At 36.5% G+C, this 25,905-nt stretch overlaps 2 protein-coding genes across 4 annotated transcripts in view; one reads left to right on the forward strand and one right to left on the reverse strand.

Moving 5' to 3' along the window:
• VSNL1 (visinin like 1) overlaps positions 1-8,095 on the forward strand; it is a 128,723-nt gene extending 120,628 nt beyond the window's left edge. Inside the window, exons 3-4 of the mRNA XM_070955605.1 lie at positions 5,316-5,531; positions 7,644-8,095. Of these exons, the coding sequence (XP_070811706.1) occupies positions 5,316-5,531; positions 7,644-7,841 (414 nt within the window). The 3' untranslated portion in view covers positions 7,842-8,095. The remainder of the gene's footprint in view (positions 1-5,315; positions 5,532-7,643) is intronic.
• Positions 8,096-11,593: 3,498 nt separating this feature from the next.
• The window catches only part of SMC6 (structural maintenance of chromosomes 6), a 37,755-nt gene continuing 23,443 nt past the window's right edge, over positions 11,594-25,905 (reverse strand). For 2 of the 3 annotated variants that reach the window (XM_070932995.1, XM_070932993.1), the window contains exons 20-28: positions 24,848-25,018; positions 23,507-23,644; positions 21,376-21,521; positions 20,476-20,601; positions 19,746-19,851; positions 18,326-18,376; positions 14,402-14,554; positions 13,897-13,994; positions 11,594-12,321 (exon numbers count right to left, since the gene is read on the reverse strand). In XM_070932995.1, the coding sequence (XP_070789096.1) occupies positions 12,201-12,321; positions 13,897-13,994; positions 14,402-14,554; positions 18,326-18,376; positions 19,746-19,851; positions 20,476-20,601; positions 21,376-21,521; positions 23,507-23,644; positions 24,848-25,018 (1,110 nt within the window). In that variant the 3' untranslated portion in view covers positions 11,594-12,200. The remainder of the gene's footprint in view (positions 12,322-13,896; positions 13,995-14,401; positions 14,555-18,325; positions 18,377-19,745; positions 19,852-20,475; positions 20,602-21,375; positions 21,522-23,506; positions 23,645-24,847; positions 25,019-25,905) is intronic. The other variant, XM_070932996.1, reaches the window with a different exon arrangement.

Raw genomic sequence — 25,905 nt, forward strand, 5'->3', positions numbered from 1 at the left:
ATTGTACACTGAACTAATTTCCATGTTGCTTGAATCCCTGTGGGGGAATTCAGCTTTTCTTTTTAGATGATGCAGAAGGTGGTGGAAATGGATGCCTTGGAAAAGTCCCTCCCCTCCTCTGTACAAGCCGATGGAGACCACTTCCTAACGGATGCAGTTTCCCAGTTTGTTTTGTACTGTGGCACTCAGAATATTTTATATGACTAGTCATCCACCCTATTCTAAACCACCTAGTGAAGGCTTTAGGCTAAATATTTGCAACTGAAAAGTAGAGAGTAGGTAGGTAGGTAAATGAAAGATGATAGGCAGACAGACAGACAGATAGATAGATGATAGAGATAGAGATAGAGATAGATGAGAGAGAGAGAGAGAGAGAGAGAGAGAGAGAGAGAGAGAGAGAGAGAGAGAGATGATAGATAGATGATAGATAGATAGATAGATAGATAGGCAGGCAGGCAGGCAGGCAGGCAGGCAGGCAGGCAGGCAGGCAGGCATTAAATAGATAGACAAACGATATGGAGTGAGCTTCAGAGCCAAATCTGAGTCTCGTCAATATTATCTGATACTCTAAGCCAGAAGTGTGGAATTTAGGTCACTCCAGATACTGTGGTCCTACAGATGCATTTGTTTATTAATAAAATTTATACCATTCACTCAGATTTCAAGCAGTTTACATGACAGCCATGTATCCAGAGTGAAATGAGTTGGTATTGCAACAGTATTTAAGAATTACAGAAGACCTGCTCCTGGCTTGAGATGCTACCTTTTCTCACTGACTAATGGCCAGCAAAAAAACAAACAAACAAAGGTTAGCAATATCAATGAGTAAATAATATTTATTCAGTTAATGAGCAGCAATAAGCAATGCTGATGGAAGCTTTGCCTTTTCAACATGTAGGGGATGATCCCCAGAAGGGAGTCAAGAACTGCAAGGTGACTATCAGTTGCCTCATAATCCAAGCCCTGCCCCCTTTTTAATACATGGTGGTAATAATTACATGGGTAATTATTGTTATAATTCAAAAATAATCCAAAGCCAAGAGACCAACACTCCACCCCAGAGAAGAATCTTCAGAAGATTTGAACATGGTTGTTTCTTTGTTCCAAAGTGGCCCAGTATAGACCACATTTTCTTTCAGGATACTTTCCTTTTACAGGCATTTTGCAGAGAGACCAGATTCTTTTGCATAATTCCTTCAGAAACGCTCTCCCCTTGCAAGAAATTGAAGTGATTATAGCTCTCTTTATAGTCCAACCACTGATAGACATCTGATCGTTGTAGTACCGTAAGCATTAGCACCATTGTGATGAATCCTGAATTTTATTCCACTGGAAGAACAACTCACACTGGGTGAAAAATAGGGCAGGAGACTGTATATTGGTTGAGTTTCCTCCTGTCGTTTCATTAACGTAGGGCAGCCCCTTCTCATTCCCCAAGGTTTTCAAGAGAGCCAGAAGACTGCAAAGCACAGTAAAGGTAGATCGTCATCTCTCTCAAACAGCAGGAAATCTCTGCCACATCAAAAGCCTGCTGATAGAAGGAATTTTCTCATCTCCTGGAGGATTTTGCTAGTTACAAATTACTGATTTTTTTAAAAAAAAACATTAATTGATTGCTCATTTCTTGTGTTTTCTGTAGTCTCATGGTGCCGGAATTTAGGTTCTGCTGCAGAACAAAACAACACAAAGCCAAATAAATAAATGTTCTACTTGTCAATGACTACTTCAGCTTCAACCACAACAATACACGAGCACACAATAGATACAAACTTAAAGTGAACCGCTCCAAACTCAATTGCAGAAAATATGACTTCAGCAACAGAGTTGTTAATGCCTGGAATGCACTACCTGACTCTGTGGTCTCATCCCAAAACCCCCAAAACTTTAACCTAAGACTGTCTACTGTTGACTTCACCCCATTCCTAAGAGCTCTGTAAGGGGCATGCATAAGAGCACCAGCGTGCCTACCGTCCCTGTCCTAATGTTCCCTTTAATTGTACTCATTTTATGTATTCAATTTATGCTTATACTTATATATATTATCTAATATGTAGTTGACAAATAAATAAATAAATAAAAATAAAAAATAGGAGGGTCACACAGCAGCCAAACTATATTTGCAGGTTTTGGTGCTTTCGAAAGCTTCCTAAGGAAATTGGGGTGATCCTGTCTGATGTTGCGTTGTTTGTATCACTGTGGTGGCGGCCAGAGGAAGAAAAGGGGGAGGGAGATCTTGTGATGTCAGTGTCAGTGTGTGAAGTCACTTTCAAAGGCAGTCTTTACGAGTTGAGAACCTGATATGAATGTCTGTATGTTGAAAAACAGCATCTCTTTATCCTAAAAGCACCTCTAGATCATTTAGAAATGATATCTTTCGAATGAAATCTCTGGACTGACAGAAAAAAGCAAATGCGAAGAAAACATTTGCATTTTCTGGTGGTTTTCAGACTGTGATTAAAAAAGACGAGTTTGAATATGAAATTTAAAAGCAGGGTTGTTTTTTTTTTAAAAAAAAAAGACTTTTTTTCTCCTCACAACATGTTGTCTTTTCATTTCTTTGCTGCTAGAATGCAGGTAGAAGAACTCTCTTGAGTAATTTCTATTGGAACCAGAGAGTGCATGAATTGAAGGAGGAAGCATTTTATTCTCTCAGATGCAACCTCCATAAATACTGTTCCTTTGCTGGCAAGTTAACTTTAGGAAAAGAAGTTGCCTTTTTTAAAAAATGCAAATTACAGATAATCCTCGATTTACAACAGTTCGTTTAGTGACCATTCAAAGTTACAATGTCACTGAAAAAAGTGACTTATGACCGTTTTTCACACTTATGACCCTTGCAACATCCCCGTGGTCACATGATCAAAATTCAGATGCTTGGCAGCTGGTTCCTATTTATGATGGTTGCAATGTCCTGGGGTCACGTGTTCAGCTTTTGTGACCTTCTGACAAGCAAAGTCAATGGGGAAGCCAGATTCACTTAGTAACCATGTTACTTACTTAACAAATGCAGTGATTCACTTAACAACTATGGCAGGAAAAGTCATAAAATGGGGCAAAACTCATTTAATAAATGTTTCACTCAGAACATATATTTTGGGTTCAATTGTGGTCGTAACTCGAAGACTACCTCTATCACCGAAGGGCAAGATTTTCATTGCCACATAGCTTGAGAGTCAATGGTTTCCTTTCTGGTTTCCTCACTTTATAATTGCAATTGAAATAAGCACAAGTATTTTAAGATGTATGCAGTTGCTAATTGCTCTTTAATAAGCTGAGCTTTCTTTTGGTAAATTGACTGTAAATAGCTGTTTAAATCAACCCAGACATTTTTACTTTTCTTACTTTTTATTATTAAGAAAGGAGTCTTTTCTGGCCTCTTTTATGTCTGAGAAAGCAGACAGGCTGTGACTTACCCTTTTCAGAGATTCAAAATTTCTGGAAAATTGTTGAGAAGGCTAAAATAGAAAAAAACAACAATGTCTTAGTTTTCTTTCACTTAGAGATCTAACACACCAAAGTTAGGAAAAATGTAGAATTACTTGCAGCTGTTTCCATGGTGTTTCGCTGTATTTCAAAGCTTTGGTTAAAAGCTGAGAAGAAAACTTTCATGTCCGAAACAATTTCAAATTATAGACCGAGTCAAGAATGAGATGTTAAATACTTCAGGACTACTCCTGCTGTTTTCACATCTGAGCAAGAAGGTAGAGTGTTAGCTTCCCATTATCAGCCAGAATGAAGGTGTCTTCTGGTGGAAATAGAGTTCCATGTGAATCTGAAATACATTTTTTTCTCTTAGAAATATAGCTGAGCAATTCCAACTCCTCGGCAATACAACTTTGCCCTTGACTCTGTGTGACATGCTGTTTCGATCGGCTCCCTGAGTACAAGAAAGTTTATCCATTTCTTTTTAAGATGATTATGTGGATTTATGTAGGCTTCTAGATGACTCGTGAGAAAAGATCTCTATCTCAGATAGTCCTCGACTTGCAACCATTCATTTAGCGACTGTTCAAAGTTACAACAGGCCTGAAAAAAGTGACTTAACAACCGGTCCTCACATTTACGATCGTCACACAGATTTATGATGGTTGCAGTGTCCTGAGGTCATGTGAACACTATTTGGGTCCTTCCCAGCCAGCTTCTGATGGGCAACGTCAGTGAATGAGTCAGTGGATTCGTTTAAAAACCACGTGATTCATTTAACGTAGCAAAAAAGGTGGGAAAATAGGGTGTAACTTGCCTAACAACCAGCTTGCTTAGCAACAGAAATTCTGCTTAAATTTTAAAAGAAATATTTTTCCATAAATATCAACCTCTGGGAGGAGGTTTCGTGGTATCTACAGCAGGACTACTAGATTCTGTAACAGCTTTGTTCCTTATGCCATCCGTCTTGTAAACTCACAAGACTCTTTTATCTCGCCATGTCTATGTATACATTCAAATTAGACTGATGTTTTTTTGTGTCATATATATGTGTGTATGTGGGTCTGTGCATAATGGTAATCTTTTGAGAGCTGAATGCAACGAAATTTCATTTTAATGTATACTGATTAGTGTAATTTACCATGACAATAAAGATTCTGTTCTGTTCTGTTCTGTTCTGCTCTGCTCTGCTCTGCTCTGCTCTGCTCTGCTCTGCTCTGCTCTGCTCTGCTCTGCTCTTAAATATTAAGCAGATAATGTCAAAGACCTCAGTTGCTCCTGATATTAAAAATGTAGCAGAATGAGAAATCGATCCAAGATAAGCTGAAACTACAAAAAATCTTTAAAAAAATTTAAAAAATAACTGCATGTGCTCATTCTCAGGTTAACGGTACAAAGGCATCCATGAAATTCAATGCTATGAAAGGTCGTGCAGATGCACTTTGTCTTCATTTAATAAATGGACAATTTTCATGGTAATTAGAATTCATCGCTAAAGCAAAAAACGAAAGAAGAAAGAATCAAGGAAAGCCCTGAAGGCCAATATGTCTCGGGTTTCCTGGCACACTCTTGACAGCAACTAGAAATGGCTAATCTAGTTTGATTTACAATATTATAAATTCTGCAAGCACTTGGAAGAATTCAAGCCCAAATGTCATCTTCAAAGGGACCAAAGGCTAGAGTCATGGACTTGAATATCATTTTTTAAATGTCACTTGGGTGATGATGGCATCAAATCGTGCAAAAGACGGGAATACTAAGAAAGCCAAATATTTCTGTTGGGTCAAGGTGCTCAGAACTCAGTCTTAAAATACATCCTTAATTGGATGTAGAAACGAAAAGCGGAGGTTTATATGGTCTGCTAATGCTTTTCTCTGTGTTTAATTTTGTAGTTTTTCCCCTATGGAGATGCTTCCAAGTTTGCCCAACATGCTTTCAGAACCTTTGATAAGAATGGCGATGGCACCATTGACTTCAGAGAGTTCATCTGCGCACTCTCCATCACTTCGAGGGGTAGCTTTGAACAGAAATTAAACTGGGCCTTCAATATGTACGACTTAGATGGAGATGGGAAAATCACCAGGGTGGAGATGCTGGAAATTATAGAGGTAAGCCAGCTTCCAATATTTCATCGCTTTCTAATGCAAGCAAGAAACAAAATGTTCTGTTTTGGTGGTATATTTTTTTTCTTTTTGATGTTTGACTACCTTGAGGGTTTTATCATTAAAAATTGCAGAAATATGCCAGTGGTGAAATAGAATGGGTGGCTCTCTAAAAGCCTGGGACTATGTAAGCAGGAGGTTTAACTGTGTCAGTATGATGGCTGACAGTTAAATCTGTGCCATAGGGTACATCTATGAATTCTATGCATCCCCCAGTAACCTCCACCATGGATCGTACTGGCTGTGGCTACTAGATATTGTAGTCTCCCAACATTTGAAGGGCCACAGTAAGGAAATCAAAGTTTTGTGGACAATGATTACATGAGATAACGTTTGTCCTGAAAACTATGGCATAAAAGGTAAATTTAAGATTCAGTTCCCAACCTCCTTCACAGATATTAATATATAATGCAGAAACTACACAGCCTCACACCAAATTGCAAAACAATGCAAATTATGCCATGAGCCTGCAGACATCATTATAGGTGGTCCTTTTGATGATAACTTGTTCGGCGGATCGTTCAAAGTTACAACAGTGATTAGTGAGCGGTATTCAAGACTGGTCCTCAAAGTTCCATCCAGCAACCTGAAGTCACACAATTGTGATCTGGGCACCTGACAATTGTCTCGTACTTAACAATGGTTGCAGCATCACGCGGTCATGTGATCTCCATTTGCAACCTTCTCTGCCATAAGAAGAGTCAGTGGGGAAGCCACCTCTGGCCGTGCTCGCATTACACCACAGCAGCCACCCTGGCATTCCCTCCCCCCCCCACTGGCATTAGCTACTTATCTACCTGCCAAACTGCTTGCCACCCACCTGGGATTTTCGTAATACCAGCACCAAGGAATCTGGGCTTGTCACCACTGAGTGGTATGGTCATGTGATATTGCATTTTATGACTGCATTGCTTAGTAATGGAATAGCTGGTCCTAGTTACTGTCACTAACTGAGGATTACCTGAACTGGCATGTCAGCTGGAAAGGGGGACACAAAGTCTTTGTCTAAGTAGGCAGCAGTGGCAATAATAGATCCTTACACATAAATGAGTAGAAGGCGGGCTAGTTTCCTTACCCCAGGTCTAAATGTTAAGCCTCAATACAGCAGTATCCTTGAGTGAATCTTAGAGAGGTGAAAGAACATCATTCACCCTAATGGTGACACTGTTGATGTGGTGACAGAATCTGTCCTGTATTCCTATTATTGATGGCTTGCTTTTTTGTTTTTTTTATTTGATTTATATGCCGCCCTTCTCCGGAGACTCAGGGCGGCTTACAATGCGTTAAGCAACAGCCTTCATACTTTTGTATGAAGTCAACTTATTTGACTTATTTTGCAATAAGTCAACTTATTGCCCCCACAATCTGGATCCTCATTTGACAAGAATCAGCCCCATAAGGTTAAAAAAAAAAAAAAAGTAAATATATAGGTGAATATCCCAAAAGTGTTTTTTCCAAGAGGCAACTGGACTTTCTGGTTTTTCTTTGAAGAAATTTTGCTTCTCAACCAAGAAGCTTCTTGGATGAGAAGCAAAACACCTTCAAAGAAAAATCAGAAAGTTCAATTGCCTCTTGGAAAAAACACTTTTGGGACAACCGTGACCTGGTTGACTGAGAATCTCCATAGACATATACTGTAGGTTAGTCGTCCCAAATGTATAGACCCATTATTTTAAATAAAATGCTGACATGAAGTTCTCCCTAATCTAAGAAAGCAATGCAACAGATTAAAATAAAAAATAAAAAAATCAGAAAGTATAATCTCTTGGTGTAACTTCGACTTTCGCGGTGTATTGTGCTGTCACTGATAGCATATGTTCAACATTCTGTTTGATCTACATTTAACTGTCGTGCTTAAATCAGGCCATATGACAGAGTTGATGCTTAAAGTACAATCCAATATTCGCTACTCAGGGAATAAGCCCTACTGTACTATCTCCCAGTACAGAACTACATCGCTCTTTAGTTGTTTCAATGGATTGAGTCATTTTGCCAGATCTCATGAATTTCCATCTTTTCTTTCTCTCTCTCTCTCTCTCTCTCTCTCTCTCTCTCAAGGCCATTTATAAAATGGTGGGCACTGTAATAATGATGAAAATGAATGAAGATGGTCTGACACCAGAGCAGCGAGTAGACAAGATTTTCAGCAAAATGGATAAGAACAAAGATGACCAGATCACGCTGGATGAATTCAAAGAAGCTGCAAAGAGTGACCCTTCCATCGTATTACTCCTGCAATGTGACATTCAGAAATGAGCTTGTATAAAATGCTTTTCATGGACTGCACAGAAGTTTAAATGTTCCATTCAGTTTGCAGCTATCTATACAACACACACACACACACACAAACACACACACATATACAAAACAAACAAAAATTGCTTGGACTATCTATCAATGGACTTGCTTCTTGTGTTTGAAACACTAGTGTGCATGAGAATGTCAATTGCTAAAGAATTTTAAAAATATCTATTATAAAACAAAATTATGCCACATTGTGATGTGTGCAATGTCATTTCATAAGTCCTTTTTCCTCTGATGCCTATGCAGCGATACCATGCTGCGGTGAACTATACTATTTATTGTTCAAGTTTTACTGATGCTAGCTATATGTCTTCTTAAACTGGATAATGTTAGTGACACTGAACTCCCCATGGTAGTGTAGCTGTTCATTAGCAAGTATGTCACCATCCTGCTATATAGTCGTAGTGGACAGACTGAGGGCAGCTTTAGGAGTCTGATCCAGCCATGTGCTTGTATTGTCAGTGGAGATAAATGTATTTCATTTGCATGACTTTTTAGGTTTGCCTTAATTCTTACCTCATTTGCATCCTTCATTTGGAAAAAAGAAAAAGGCTCATGTCAGAGGAATGAAGCATAAGATAAAACTTTAAAAAAGCTAATCCCACTAAGGTGTTCCCATAGCTGAAAGCTAAACGAACAAAGAAATAGAGAAATAGAGAGCAAACATATTTTCAATGTTGTTTTACTGGAAGTTTAAACTGTTTTGTTGGGAGTGTATTAATTTCTGCTTGAAATCTTCATAAGCTTCCAAAAAGGTTGAGATCAATGTCCCCAAATAAATTTATAACATTTGACTTCTCATGTGTTTCCTTTTACACAGGTACCTTGCTGCTAGTGCTGGAATTAAATAGGTGATGTTATTTGACAGCCAAATAGTTCTCAGTGGAGCTTCAATGTATGTATGGGGACTTCACCCAGATGTTTACAGAAATCAGCTCCAACCATTTTCCATTGCAGGTGCAATGGACAGGAGGAATAACCCTGAGGAACAGAACAAAGAGCTACAACCAAGGCAATAGTCAGATAAAAGAAAGTTGCGTCCAAAACAGAAATGTAATTTGAGAAAATGTCTCAGGCTTGACCCTCCCTAATTATCACCAAGAGAGGGAGGGGGGAAGTGTATTCGGACATACAAGATTCTGTTACTGTAACCATATAATAAAAGTAGTTTTAGTATTCATAACTTTGGTTTTCTAGTCTGGTCTACTGCGAAGGGCTAATGTCAGCCTTTCATAATTCCTAGAAACTATCATGAAAGTTAGTCGATTCTCCGGGTCTTGTTCTTGTATCACACATTCCAGGAACATCAAAACACTTGAGCTCCAGTAAAAGGTTGTATAGTTCTAGTTTTAATTTCTAGAAGTTTCTAAAGAGGGCATTTAAAACTGTGAGTTGAAAGGTATTTGATCCCAGGACGACTATGGCAACAAGATTATTATTTTTTTTATATTTCCTCATAAAATCAGATGAGTCATATTTCCAAAGCCGGAGGGCGTATAAAAAACATTAAATCTCAAAAAAAAACAAAAAAAAACCCATACCAGTTCAGCTGAACTGTTGATCCTGTAATTACTATTGTTCGAAAGGTGTTCTTTTCTGAGAAAAATATATTGTAAGAGCTCACAGCCAGATTCCCAGGTTGTTTTTCCAAGATATGCCTTAGCAAAATCTTGGAAACAGAGCAAAGAATGCAAAGTTAGTTTCCTTAATATGGCTCTTAATGGATTTTCTGTTGTCACCGTTGTCTTAAATAAGAGAAGCTGAGTAGAAAAGCTGGTTTTAGTGTCCACCTAGCTTTGTCTCTTAATGTATGAGCTGTTTCCACAAAAGTGTGGGAGTGTAGGCTTAGAATATCTGGTTGAAAAGCATCTCCTGGAAACTCCTCACGTATTACATTGTCCTAAATCTCAGGCCAAAGGAAGGTCAAGTGGGGAAGAGACATATTAAAAGTGATTCAGTGGCTTCCTATGAAGTCCAAAGACCCTGGAGGATTCAAGTCCTGACACCTCCAGGTGATATTGGAGGGCCACCACCTGTGATGAAGGATGGCCCTTGATAAATCGCTCTCATTTGAACTCATACAGCCAAGAGCTAGACCGTTTAAATGACCTGAGCATCTAAAGGATACTTCCCATAGTATATATGATAATAATCTGACTTTGAGATGGTAACAAGTCTGGATTCTCTAGAAAGGGTGAAGTTTAGATCAGATGGAATTCTTCAGCAGCAGTTCAAACCACTCTTGCGAAACCGCAAATCTGGACTGAAACTTGTTCCCTAACTGCAAATCTTGTCTTTTAGATCCCTGTTTTAGATCACCTGTAACTCCCTACAGAACAGGCAGAAATCTGATCCAGTATGTTTAGATTTCTTAACTGTATTTCTCTCTAGTCTGGCTTCATTTTTAGAATATGGATTCTCATCCAGCCTAAAACTACTGGATAAAATTCAGTACTTCCGCTAATATTCCAAAATTGGTAAATAAAATATGATTATTTAAATTCTACACACACTCATTACAAAAACATGGAACGATAATTGATAAAATTGAACTTAATGATGAACCTCCCCACTCCCTCTCCGTCCCTGAATTAAAAAATATCTACAAATAATATGTGGCTTCAGGTTAATTTATTGGAGGGGCCGAGGAATACTATTTCACTTCCCACCCTTCCCAAGGGGCAGAGGAGGCTATTCAGAGCTATCACCGGAAGGAACAGAGATTATTTTATTTTCATTGTATTGCTGCCTTGATAGAATTATCACTTTCCACTTTTACAATGTATTCAAAAGCACATAACCAAAGAGGAGAGGAGACAAATTTGGCTGCTTTATCTCAAGATTATCCATGCAAATCCAGAGCACCGAAGAGAGCTCACTAAAGGTAAATAATAATATGGCTTTAAATATTACAGAAATATTTAAAATGCAGTGGGGATAAAACTAGAATCGGAAGTCAGAATGAAGTAGGAGTGCCTCCTTCAGTATACAGGTAATCCTTGATTTACAACTGCAATTGGGATTGGCATTCCTGTTGCTAAGCAAGTAATTGCTAAGTGAGTCAGACCTTTTTTTGCTATGGTTGTTAAGCTAATCATTAAGTGAATCACGCAGACATTAAGCAAATCCCATTGTCTTTGCTTTTTGGAAGCCACCTGGCAAAGATTGCAAATGGCAATCACCTGACCCCAAGGCCTGCAGAAACCCAGGATTACCTGTACTTGGGTCAACTTGCCATGGCCAACTCGCCACAGGACAACTCGACATGGCCAACTCAAAGTGGGACAACTGTTATATTAATATTCATAATTTCAGGTAGTTCCCATATTAATGTAACTTCCATGCAATCACCTGCATATGATGCTAGATTTGAAAATGGTTTGTTATTTTTCTTTTTGCTTAGAAAAATTACACTTTTTAAGTTAGTTTATATTATTCCCAAAGATTTCAAATAACACCCCACCACCACCAAGGATGCCTTTAAACTGGTTTATCCCTTGCAGGAATGGACAGCTTTGGTTCCTTCAAGTGATACATAAGTACATCTGCCTACAACTAATATCAGCACAGCCAACGAGGAGGAATGCTGGGATTTATACTTCACCGGTGCTGGTAGGCTTACATAGGGCCTAGTCCTGGCTTAACATTCCCTATACACCAATATAGTTTATTCAAAAACAGTGATTTAGCACAATATGCAAATCTGACCATCAACTGAAGTTTTATTTGCCACGGGATCTAAATGGATAACAGAAACATTTAAAAGACAGTAACAAACAATAAAGTGGTTTAACAATGTATATATTGTAAGGATAAAGGAAACAATACAAATTTAGACAGAAATGTTGTTAGAGGACTTCTGATAAAGGGTTTGGTTTTTCACCTGCTATTATAACATTCAAAAATATTGTAAAAACAGGTAAGCATACTATATAAAATTTATTCATCTTCTTTCATTTATATTTACCTCTTTTTTGGGAACAATAAAAAATAAGAAACATTTCCCACATTCATCAAATATATTATTAATAGCAAACTCTGGCAAGAAATATACAGTAAATGTAATTCATAGGGAGCAGAGTAGAAGAAAGAACATATTGACTGCTACAATTCTAGTACCAAAAGGTTTACAAAATCTGAGCAGAAAATTGAAATGTGTTAGATACCATTAAAAGCCTGCTATAAAGAGAGAAAGGCCACACGTAAACTTCAAAAACGAAAAAAGCTCTTTCACGGATTTTACCAGCAGTGAACATAGTTTGTGTGTCTTCAATATTACAAAACAAGTTAGTAACAACAGAGGAACTGTTCTCATTCTTCATCATCTTCTTCTTCATCTTCTTCATTTGTACGACTGAAATTCAGTGTCTTTTGTCCCCTCTCAGGATCTTCCATTCGAAGGATTCGGATAAGAGTACTTGTAGGCAAAGAACTAGATACAAAAGGCCCAAAAAAAAAAAAAAACATTAATAATGATTCTTTCATGCATGCTTTCATACTTGGACCCCACATGGTTAAAGCAACTCATCTTTAACCTGTGTAAATATGATCTATCAAAAACATTTAAGCATTTTAAATACTGCTCATAGAAAAACTGGAACCATTTTTAGGCTAATTCATTTAATTTCACAATCGTAAGCAAAACTCTAAAGCTGCCAAAACTTCACCTGTCCTTGGGTTAAAGGGTGATACATTAGGTGCTTTCAACTACCTGAAAGGCCATCGGGTATAAGCTGAGAAGTGGGAGACCTGTTCTCAGAGACTCCAGAAGAAAGGACTAGAATGAAGGGGTGGAAACTGCAATGTAGCAGCTTTCCCCTTGCCATTAAAGAGGGTTAACTGTTCTCTATTTGCTTCCAGAATCGACAAGCCCTTCTTTACTGCAAAACTGAACTAAAGAACTAATTAAATGGCATCTGTCAAGGTTGCTGTAGTTGCATTTGTAAATCTTGCAGACTCTGAGCAAGAAGGTAATCTGCAAAATCTTTTCATTATACATTAAAATCCATAGGATTCAATATTGCACAAAGCTACTCTGAATACTAGGATATTTATATTCCCATTGCTCATTTTTATTTTTTTACTTTATAAACTAGTCACAAATCTGATAGCAATAGCTTTTGACTAAACATTTTACCCACAGATATAACAAGGGCAACAGCACTTCTGCTAAATGCCATGTTAGAACTGAACCTAGAGTCAACTGCTCAACCTTTCCCCACAGGTGTTAGTAAACACGCTCAAGGTTGCTGAGGGCTGCTATCTTAGACTGCATGGAAAGCGTGTTGATCCTCTAAGTCAGGGCTGTCAAACTCCCGGCCCATGGACCAGATGTGTCACATCCTGGCCACGCCCGGTTTAGCAAAGGAGAAAAAAGTCCCGATACGTCACGTGATGACACAAGCTTGACACTCCTGCTCTAAGTTATCTCACTCATTTCTGGGGACAATGAACCCAATTACTTATTGTCAGCTCAATGAATACATCTGAATCTGTACAGCAGGATTGAAAAATCTTGTCTACAAAGGATATGAGCCCATACGGAGGAAAACACTAACAACATTTAAAAATCACTGTCACAATGCATAACTTATTATAAATTGCTTAAATAACAACAAAAGAAGTATTTTGTTTAAAAAAGCAATAGAAAACTGTTATCTCCTGAAACAATGGTTATTGAAGTTAGGGTCCAATCCTGTGGTCAAACAGGTCCTCAGAGCATATAGAAATCTTAGTAACAAACTGGGAATTTCATGCAAGGGATTTTTGCAATTATTTAACCTAATTAAATTATAGATATTTCTAAAGGCTCAATTTAGTATATTTGATTTCAAAATGTAGCGTTCATTGCTGATATCACATGTTATCCAGGATACTTCTAGAACTCCTAATGTAAATTAACCATAAAAGTATGTATATTTGAGAATATAGATAAATGGTATGAAATATTTTTTTAAAATATTAAAATGCCTTTAAGGATAGAGACCAGGAAATATATAATAGATACCTCATGTTCTGAGGAGTGAGCAAAATAAACTGCCGATAACGTTGGGAGTCTGCCATCTTAAGCATCATGTCCATTGCAATTCTCCTATTAACCATGTCCTAAAAGATATCGAAGTTGTGCCAAATGTTATTAAAAAAACATTTAAACATCCAAAACAATTCAATATATATTATTGTCTTAAAGACCAATTCCAATGCCACTTTTTTTTTTTTTATAACAGCTATTTTCCATCAACTTTCTTTAATTCAGGGTTAGGTAATCTGATTCTTCTGAGCACAACTGCTAAAAACTAATGGTACAAAAGTAGTGTAAGTTCATTCATCCATTCAATTTCTACAGTCTCAGAAAGCTTACAATTCTAAAATTATAAGACAATTTAAAAAACATTAAAACATCCACAAAAACACATAACAAATAAACCAGAAAAAAAAAAATCCAAGCTACCCACCAAATTAGCCCATCCATGATCTAATATTTTAGAGTACATCAATTCGGCCAATCATACCATAAATACATCAAATTCATCCAAGCATCTGAAAGGAGATTCAGCAATGGACCACAACGAGAGGATGAAGCAGCAAGTGGAAAAGGAACGTTCACCTCCAGAGAGTGATTTCATATCATCAAGAGCAGCCTTGTTTCCATTTCCAGGCTGCACCTTCGATTATATAAGAAGAAGAAGAAAATAAAACTGAAATTATATGATAAGGAAAAAAAATATTTCCAGGTGAAACAAAGCATTATTAAAAATTCAACATATACTTGCACAGGGTGGCGGGGCCCTGGACTTTGCGGTGTGGCAGCTGGCCACAGCACCTGGTTTGAGAGAGCACTCCTCAGTGGTAGTGGCAGCACTGACAATGATGGGGCTGAAGTAGAGGCTGGGGGTGGGGGGGCAATAATGGCTGGATGAGGCAACAGAAAGTGCAAAGAATCTATTTCAACACCAGCACTGCTGGGCAAGGCAACCAAATGAGCAATGATGGAGAAGGCAGAAGCACTATTAACAAACTACAATCAACCTTTCAAGCAGTTCAGAATGACATTTCAAAATTTACTGAGCAATCCACCGCCAACCAAGATGGGTGACCCCATAATCATGGGAGGCTGCAAACACCTGTGAAGGTGAGCTGGTTGCCAAGTGCCCAAATTGCAATTACATGATGGGAGTGTGTAGGCCATTGTAATTCCAAACATAGGTCGTAAGTAGTTCTTGGGAGGTCAGTTGTGATTTTGAATCATTAAAATCATCAAGCACCCAGTTATAAGTATATATTTTTTCCTGTCCGTATGAGATAACAACTTAACGGTCGCCTAGAGACAATGACAAATTAATATGAAACCTAACATTTCACTGACAGACTCTCACTCTGATTGCCAACATGATGTATTGATAATCATCTGTTTGGGAGCAGAAAACATTTGTTTTCTTTGATGCTGGCCGATTTTAAATTCTTCAAGAAAGTACTAAAGTTGGATCATGACTGACCATCAACCTTTGAATGATTCATCTGGAAGCTTCATCTCTTGACTACCGTGTTTTCCCAAAAATAAGACCCTGTCTTATATTTTTTTGAACCCTGAAATAAGTGCTTGGCCTTATTGCCATGCGTTCAAAAGCCTGATTGGGCTTATTATCAGGGGATGTCTTATTTTGGGGGAAACAGGGTAGTACATCTGGTAATACTCTTAATGGAAAACCAAATACAATCTAACCTATTTTGCAGCCGTTTATATATTCTTTTACATCCTCAAGTATTCCGCTACAAGATAAATGGTACAATAATGCCTTCTTTAAAAAAAAAATTAACTGTAATTCCTGAATTGCAAAGCTCACATGTTCTGAATGGGCAAGACTCGTGTTCTCCTCACTAGTCTAAGCAAAACACATTGCTGCTTTCTTTGGGCCAAATTTTCTTTGGTATAGATTGCTCTCAATGCCTTAATTGAGAGACTGTAGGGTAACTGTGGTTTCTTTGTGTAGCAAATGCATTTCAAAAATTGCTGGAACCCTGTTAATCATGTGGAAAACTATTCAATTCTTCTACATTTGAAAGGAAAAACTTTAGAGCGTAGAGTTGTGCAAAACATTTTGAGTGTTAACTTTTCAGTCTCAAAATATTTGTGTTTGAATACATGACTTTAACGTCCAGTATTCTGTATAATTATGTACAATGGGTAATTCTCTCTCTCTTCTTAATCAAGAGTCAAAAATGAAATTTGTCTAGTGAAAGAAAGTCCAAAAAAGAACTCTTCAATGAATGATCATATGATGCTGCCTTTCCACTGCTGGATGAATGCTAAGTCTTAAGGTTGGGATGGACAGCTGCTGGTAGGCAAATGTATACCAAAGAAAAGGGGTTGATCAATCTTGTTCATAAGAACAGTAATTTGTTTGAGAATATGTAGGATTGTTGTTCAAAAACCTGAACCAAAATAGAAAGGTGCAGATAAATAGCCAGATTACTGACTTTCTTTGCACTTACTTAGACTTCCTTTTCAGTTATTTGTTTCCTTATAACTGTCTTTCCTTAAGACTACTTTTAATACAACTAAGAAAAACAAAAAAGAACTTCTAAAGAAAAGCGCAGTGCTACAAGTTTATCTTTTCAGTCAGTGTAAGTAGAACACAAAAAGGAAGGTGAACATCTACTCCCAGGACAAAAAGGAATTAAAGAATACAGTGGATGGAAATCCAGCTCAGAAATCTCACCATATGCCAATCACTGGAGCCATACAAATAGAAAAACTTTTCCAAGTAAAAGTGCAGCACTATAAGCTTATCTTTTCAGTCAGTGTAAGTAGAGGAAAGTGAACATCTACTCCCAGGATAAAAAGGAATTAATAAATAGATGGAACCAGCTCAAAAAGGCCCAGCTCACCCTTTCCCTAATCATTAGAATCTTGCAAATAACTAAGAACAACCATAATGAATGTGTTGTTTTGACACAGGTAATTTCCGTGCTTTAAAATTGAAAATTACATTTATATTCAACAAGGTGTCCACACATTATTCCAATGTATCTTAAAGTAAAAATCTTTTATGAAACATGTACAATGAGATCTGCTAAACAATATATTAAAAAATAAATCATTCCACTGCTTCCAGGCCATTGAAATGAATGAAATATTCATCATCATGACGCTTCATGAATTGCATCCAAAGCATCTAATACTATAAACACAGACAATCATACCACCCTGTATTTACAATTAAACTTAAATAGCAATAAAATATTGTGCTAAGAAAAAGTGGCCAGAAAACACTTGTTGTTTTTCTGCAAAATATTCAGTAGAGTTCAGCTTTTAGAATTATGAGGACATCTTGAGGTGACAAATGTCATAACAACTCCCCAATATGAAAATAATTTTAATTTATATATATAAAAAAATCACGAGCAATTTCAAGAAGGTTCATCTAAGAGATGATTGCTACGATTACATAAAATTGACTATTAAGTTTTCAAAAATTGCAGGACTATGAAAAGTTGAATCCCAGTTTTTTTTCCTCATAGAATTACCTCTAAAACATTTTTCAGGCTAGAACCAGGGTACTGTATTATACTCATAAATGTGGGACAGAGCAAGTTACCTGCTTCTTCCCCCGTTTGTTCAACCTGGAAATTGGCTAGAGAGGATCAAGTCCATTAATTCCATCGTTATTATGAAAGCCAATAGAAATGGTGAAAGAGAAGCTAAGCATTATGCCCAGCTTTCACCAATTTATTTATACTTTGGCAATTAATTCCATGTATTCATTAATGTGGCATTCCCGATTGCCAATAACTATCAATAAACTGTCAATATATATAAGTGGCCTAAACATAAAATTTTACAATTAAAAAAATCAACCCAACAAACACCAAACTGATTCGGCCATGTTCAAAATTAGATGTAACATTCTCACTTCCTCATAGTGAAATTTCCTCATAAAGCCTTTACTGTTCCATATTGTTCAAGAAAAGTTATATTTAACAACAATATCACACTTACCGTATTTTTCGGAGTATAAGACAGACTTCTCCCCTCCCCCTCAAAAAAGGCTGAAAATTTGGGTGCGTCTTATACTCCGAATGTAGCTTTTTCAAAGCTTTTTTTCAGCCCTAACGAGGCGCTAGTGAGTGAAGCAATCTTCCACGCTTTGCCTGCTCCCTCCGACTCTCAGCTGTGCTTTAGAAGCTTTTTTTTATTCCCAAGTAGGGGTTAAAAAGCACACGCACGTGCTCAAAACTAGCAAACTAATGTGCTGAAGCTGACCAGACTATGGATGCTAGCCAGATGAATACCTTGTAGCAGGGTGGTTTTTTTTTTTTTTTTTGCTATTTTTCTCCCCAAAAACTAAGCTGTGTCTTATACTCCGGTGTGTCTTATACTCTGAAAAATACGGTATATAGATAGCACTGTATTTGACATAGTATTTGTAAAATACCTTAATTTCTGTCGCAGTAACTGGCAACGGGTTTTTTTGATCTATTAAGGCCTCAAACCATTAAAAAAGGAGTTAATGTTTAAAATTAAAAATAATATTAACCTGAATGAATATTCCAAGAATTATTTTAATATGCAAATGTTTATGTACATAAAATATACAAAATGTAGTATATTACTATATAGGTAGTCCTCAACTTTCAACAGTTCATATAGTGACTGTTCAAAGTTACAACAGCACTGAAAAAAGTGACTTATGATTGTTTTTCAGTTATAACCTTTGCAGCATCCTCATGATCATGTGATCAAAATTCAGGTACTTGGCAACTGGTTCACTGATTGTTGCTGTCTCCCAAGGTCATGTGATCACCTTTTGTGACCTTCTCACAAGCAAAGTCAATGGAGAAGCCAGATTCACTTAACAACTGGGTTACTAATTTTTCAACTATGGCAAGAAAGATCGTGAAATGGGGCAAAACTCACTTAACAACAGAAATTTTGGGCTCAATTGTGATTATATGTTGAGAACTACCTGTACAAAGCAAGACTTTAATGTAGAAAGAATTACACATCCTGAAAGGCAATTTGTCAGATATAAAAATGCACTTACAAATACCCTTACGTATTTCATTATTGTAATCTAGTTTTCTTTCCAAAATAAAGCTGCTATGGATTAATTGGGAAGCAGAAGACAAGAATAGTGAGACAGAGAATAATTAAGTATAATGTGTATTAAAATGGGAATATGAGGGAAAAATTCAGATTTGTTATGAAAAGTTGGTTAATCATTTCTGACTGGATATTGTTTACAAGACCTCAATTAATAATAAGAGTTCCCGATCTGGAGACATAATCTAATCTATCTCTAACATTTTCATACATTTAAGACACAAAAATGAGACATGTTCGACTGAAGTTTCATGAATTATTGAGCCAGCTCTTTTGTGGGGGAAAAAATAAAGGTTTCCACAAGTCAAGCTTGACTCCTAGTGACAGTTTTCATGGCAACAGTACAGAAGTGGCTTGTTTTTGCCTTCCCTGCCAGCTCTAGCTTTTTGGATAATAAAGTACTATTAAATTGAGGCAATGACCTAGGGAGCATTTGTGCCTTTGGAAAAAGCGCTTATCATTTTCTGTTTGCTCTGAGGTATTAAAAAAAAATACTCTGTTTCTATTTCCTGCAAGGGAATGATTTTGTACAACAGAGTGCTCACATGGAAGCTCATTCACATGCAGCTTATGTGGAGGAGTGAAACCATTATTTTCCATTTCACTTTAAGGCCAATCTTTGTTAAATGTATAAACTGGAACTGGCATAGAGTAGGTGGTAGGAAACACTTTATTCAACGATCAACTCATTCTAAACAATGCAGGAAATAAAATAACAACAAAAACAAAAGTAAACCAAAAACCTGACTTACAGTAATTGAAAGTCTTTCATTCTTGTGGTCAAACTCTATTTTTCCAGAATACGACCGCTGATTTAACAAAGAGTTGAAGTAATATTTGCATCGCATAGTAAGAAACCTTCAAAATGAAAATGTTAAAAAAAATGAAGATATAAAAGAAATTGAAAATGTATTAAATATATAAATAACATATGAAATGACACCAGCAGACAACTTGGGGTCTGTCTATGTGTCAACTCCAGTGCTGCTTCTTTATCCTTCTTAGTGTATTGCCTTACTTGTCCTGACAAAGGCAAGAGTGGACAGAAACTCCCATCCTAGTGACAATTAAATAACCTGTTCTGATAAACCAAGCTGAATCAGTTAAAAAACATACCTGCTGTTCGGCCTCTTGCATATGATTATAATTACTAAAAAAAAAATTAGCATTTAAAACAAAATGTGAAGTTTTATAAACTTCTGTGGCACCAAGAAATAAAAAATCAGTAATAGAACTATTTTTTAAGATAAATGTACTTGTATCCCTTTTGCCTACTGACTTCAATTTCTTTTAAGATGTATGCACAGTGGTTCAATTATGCAAATATATAATTGTTGTTCTGTATCACCACATTGCTTCTTGTTGTCATGAAACATGTAAGTCACAAACATTTAAATAAGTTCAAACTGCCATTGTCTCTTATTAGATCCTTGCTTAAGTTACTGAATAGTTTTAAAAATATCACACACACATAATACCTACCTTCTAAACTGCAGATACGTTTTATGTCTCTGAACCATCATCTCATCCAATAGTTTAATGAATTTCTTCAAATTTTTGCTTTTGCTTTCTGAACTCTGGTATTTTTCTTTTGCTTCCTGAAGTTGTCTGCATATTTAAAAAAGAAAAATAAACATTAGTTTCAAACCAATATCAAAGTAGGCTAGAAAAATTCTAAGGTAGAATGATGCCTATAACTTGATGCAGCCAGCTACTCTATGTTCTAAGGAAGTTTTTCTGGGTGCCTGGAAGGCTATCCTGAACAATTTGGAATGTCATTCCAGGAAGATAAATGTTGCCCCAAACTAAAACTTGGGGACCCCCCAATGATAGTGATTTTCAACAATGCAAAAGAAATATTGCTTCATGGAACACAAAGCAGCCCAACCTGGAAAATTAACACCAGTTGTTGATTTTCAGTATTTAATACTTGACAATACGTAAAAATGATGACATAGCTCCAGATTCATAAAACCAATTCTCCTTCATTAATTAGTGATTGCATTTTCTGTAAAGATATTCCTGGAATCAAAGAACTCCATAAACATTTTCAGTGCTTTATGATTTTATTTTCTAAAAATATTTTCCAGATATATGAACTAGAATTCCTCTCAGAATATAAATTAATTTGGAAATAACATTTACTTTGAAGGCATTCACCAGTTAGGTCAGTCAGAAAATAATGGAATGGAATGTAAAAAAATTAACCCCTTTTTGTAGGCTAAATTGTGACTAGTCACTAAGCCAGAAAACATTGATGTAGGGTTCAGATGTCTCCTACATATTAAATCACCCTCACGTACAAAATTATCTCTCTTTCTCTTCCCCCACCCCTCTCTCTCTCTCTCTCTCTCACACACACACACACACACACACACTTACCTTATTATTTCTTCTCTATCCCCAGTACGTTCTCTTTCTGAATTTATTTTTTGTCTCAAACGATTCATTTCTGTATCCAGACTTTTATAAGTCCTAGTTACTTCTATTCGCTCTGGATGGATCTTTGAAGCCTTTGCAATCATTTCCTAATAAATATGTTAAAATATGGCAAAAGACAATTTTCATTACGCTTTTGGATGAAAATAATGCAGTAATGTAGAAAAAATAATAAACTGAAGTGAAACTAAGTATAAATAAAGGGAACAGGAGAAGGTTTAAAAAAAATTAAGAGCAAGTGTAGGTGCAAAGGAAGAAAATATACAGAAGTTGGATGCAATAAAATTTAAACTGCAATGGGCTGCATATTAGCCCTCTGTAAAATCAAAAAGAAAGGGGAAGGAATCCAGCAGCATAAAGATAGAACAGAAATATAGATCAGATTACTTATTATAATATTTATTAAAAGTATTGACCTGCTCCTCATAAATACAAATAAAATTTCACCATCCCTTGTGATTTCCTAGCTAATAAAGGCTGGACTGCTGGATGCTTTGTCATGTTAAACTGAAAAAGCCTATTTCAGGTTCTTTATACAACTCTAGAGTTTTAAATTGCTGCTGCTAGTTTATTATTTAAACTAGTTTAGTGTAACTTATTTAACACATTACTTAAAATATTGAACCTTTTATAAACAATTATTTAGAGTATTCAAAGTATTCCCATACAGACTCACACAAACACAATGCCACAGACATACAATTCTTTGGATTTGAAGCAAAAAAGTGCTACTCATATCACTTGTCCCAAGTTATTAAATTATTTACAGACAGGTGCTCTGTTCATACCCCCACATAATCCAAAGCATAATTTTCTTCCAGATCTGAAGCACAGCACAAGTCCTAAATTATACAATTTAGCTTCAATGCGATATCTCTGAAACATTTCAGAACTTTGTGTGCTATATCAACCTAAACATCCATATAAAGTAATACTTAAATATTTGACAATGCAAGCTAGAAGTTGATGAAAAATTTACATTTTTTCCCCTGCAAGCTTGCTTCCATCGTCAGGTAATATATATTTAATTGCCTTTGAATACTGAGTTTCTATCTGTTTATTTCTGCACCTAATAACTAGAGAAATAATTACTCTGATTTCCCCTAGGGCTTGAAAAACTAAATTAGTAATTGTTATTAGCAATGGTGTTTTATTGTTCATGGAAAATTATTTTGACTTTCTCAATGTAATTTATACTTAATTAAAATTGTTCCTCTTGAGTTATCCCACCAGAAGAGCCTGCAAAATAGCAATTCTGTTGAAGAGGGAAAAAGATGTCATATTGGGCAACCAACGACTTATCAAATGGAAGAAAGCTCCTGAAACTGCTGTAGAGAAAAACTATAAAATTGTTTCAGAAAACTGGCTTCAAAACCCTGATGAAAAATAACTTGTTAGACCAGTCCTTTCCTCTTTAACAAACAATTTTGTGGGGTGTGGGAAAGCCTATCTATAAACAAATAAATAACACCCCAATTCAAAATAGCGCAAAGCACTGAAAAGACTGCCCATGCTTTTAAGGACACAGCATAAGCAGTGCCCTACAGGATTGGATTGATTGGACAAATGTATCTTTTCTTTTGTGTACACCAAGAGTGTATGCACCAAGACAAATTCCTTGTGTGTCCGATCATACTTGGCCAACAAAAAATTCTATTCTATTCTCTTCTCTCTTCTCTTCTCTTCTTGTCCCATCTAGTTCAGCAGCCTGTTCTTACTGTGGCCCACTAGAGGCCAATCCACTGCATAAGGAAGTCCACTACTCACACTGCCACCATAGTTAATAGCCATCTTTATGACCAGATTTAGAGAAATCCTTCCATATTTGATATTGGAAATATTTGGGAGGAAATCCTAGAAATATAGGTATTAAAAAAAACCAAGGACCATTAGGCTATGTTAATTAAAATCAACTCCACAGAAATACGTAAGATATATATTACAATATGCAATAGGGAATGTTACCTTTCTTTATGTTACATATTACAATAGAGAATATTACCATCATTCCCATCATTTAGTAGGCAACTGTACTGCAAAGAAATTTTGCAATCATGCTAAAGAAAGTAAATACCTCTAATTCTCTCTCTTTTGTAGCTACATTATGTTTAAATGCTTTTATGGATACTAAATGGAGCCTTTCTTTTTCTTCGTAATGTTTTAGATTGTTTTTACTTCTCCCCAGTTCATCCTCTGCCTGATGTAATCCATCCTATTAGGAGAAAATCAATACCAAGATAGGTTAATTAATTTATTAAATGTATATACACTGCATATACATAAACCAATTTGCTGCTGGGTACAATTCAAGGTGCTTGTGATTACTTTTAAAGGCCTTCATGGCATGGGCCCAGGCTACTTGCAGGACCATCCCAACCCAATGGGACTGACCTGCCCCACCTGTGCCAGCAGCGGAGGCATGCTGCAGGTCCGATCAGTCATGATACTCTAGTGAACAGGATGCAGAAGAGCCTTCTCTGCTGTTACTCCTGCTCTTTGGAACATCTTGTCCCCCAGAATGAGGTCAGCTCCAACTCTCCTGACCTTCCATTAGAGCTTGAAGCCAGTTGGGTTGGGGCTCTACATTGGGTGGGGGGGGAGGCTTCACATTGGAGGTGGTTGATAGACTAATAATAGATCCCACCTCCTCCTCTGTTCAATCTACTCCCTCCCTCACTATATTTTAGTTAGAGCTGAGTATTTATCTTTTATATTATCTAGTATGGCGTACAGGTTTTGAAATATTTTATCTTTTTAATATTGTAAACCACCCAGAGTTACCTTGTGGTAAGATGGATAGTCAATAAGTGTAATAAATAAAAAGAAAAATATCCCTCCCATCTCACACTACAAAGCAACTCTGGGCAGCTTACAATTAAAATCATAAATATAAAATATTAAAACATTAGATACAGAACCAAAAAAAATCAAAGGCAAGATGGGTACAATGGCAGGATCTTCCCATTAGTCTACCAGCCACTCAGCATAGAGTGCCACCATCGGTTCCCCAAGTTAATCTTTCTCCTGCTTGCCTTTTTTTAAAAAAAATGTCTGATATGAAATGTGTTACATTAGTTTAAAGAACAATCATTTTGAGGGAGAACTATAGATTGTCCTATCCAAAATCTGCTCACTCAAGGTTTTTACTGACTGAGGAGGTTTTCTCTCTCCCCCCCCCCCGTCCCCCCCAGGAAGTTCTGTATTGCTAAAACTAGCTAACTAGTTGACTTTCTGTTTTGTATTCAGGCCAAATTGTAGAACATTGTATCTACTATTTTGAATTTTCTGGTGCACCTCAAACACAGTAACAATTAAAATCTTTTAAATGTGAATTAGATGTAAGCTATTCATTGTTTCACTCTTTTTAGATAGTCTTGTTCATTCTGCCCACCATACTGAATGGTAATAATACTACCTTGATTGTAGCTGCTTCATCTTGTACTTGATTAATTTTCTCTTTAATGGCTGCAAATTTTTGTTCGTCTTCTTGCAAAAGGCATTTCAGTTCCTCCAGTTTCTCCTTCTGCTTAAGTATTCGTTCCTTAACGGTTTCTATTTTCTGTTGGTTATCATGAATTTCTTCTTCCTGATGTAAAAAAAGTCAATTTGAATTACTAGTCATAAAATTGAGTTTCGGACTGACAACCAAAGGATAACAAGGACACTACAGACTGTATCATATTGTAAGGATTTTAACACTATTAGCTTTATTATAACACAAGCTTTTGCAGAGGTCATTTCCCCTGAAGTATTATGAGGCAAAAATCAGGTTTATCCCAATGTGTTAGAGACAACTGCTATCAATTTAATCCTTGTCTATCAAGACCTATTCTCCACTACAGTTTTGTTATTTCCCCAAAAGAATGTGGTGGTAATAATTATTTTACCCAAAGCACTGTAAACATACAACTAATCTAATATTTTTAATATTATTTCCCCAAATACTAAATATTTCATATGCAAGAAATGCGTGTCTATTTTTGTAGTGAAGTACTATATACTATTACGGAGTAGCTTTTAAGATAGAATCAAATACATAGAGATGCTCTTTGTAGAATACCACATGGTGCTACTCACTATGAATATAAAATGTTATTCACTAGTTAACACTACAGTAATCCTTGCTTAGAGACTGCCTCAGACAGCAACTACAGGTAGTCCTTGACTTATGATCACAGATGAGCCCAAATTTTCTGTTGCTAAGTGAAACATTTGTTAAGTGAATTTAGTCCCATTTTATGACCTTTCTTGCCACACTTGTTAAAGGAATCACTGCAGTTCCTAAGTTAGTAACACGGTTGTTAAGTAAATCTGGTTTCTCTATAGTTTGCTTGTCAGAAGCTTGTAAAAAGGTGATCACATGACCCCGGGGACACGGCAATTGCCAAGCATCTAAACTTTGATCACGTGACTGAGGGAATGCTGCAACGGTCCTAAGTGTAAAAAATGGTCATAAGTCCCTTTTTACAGTGC

Source organism: Pituophis catenifer, unplaced genomic scaffold (assembly GCF_029215685.1).
Source record: "Pituophis catenifer annectens isolate HBS135680 unplaced genomic scaffold, rPitCat1.0.hap2 SCAF_1, whole genome shotgun sequence".
Lineage (NCBI taxonomy): Eukaryota > Metazoa > Chordata > Lepidosauria > Squamata > Colubridae > Pituophis > Pituophis catenifer.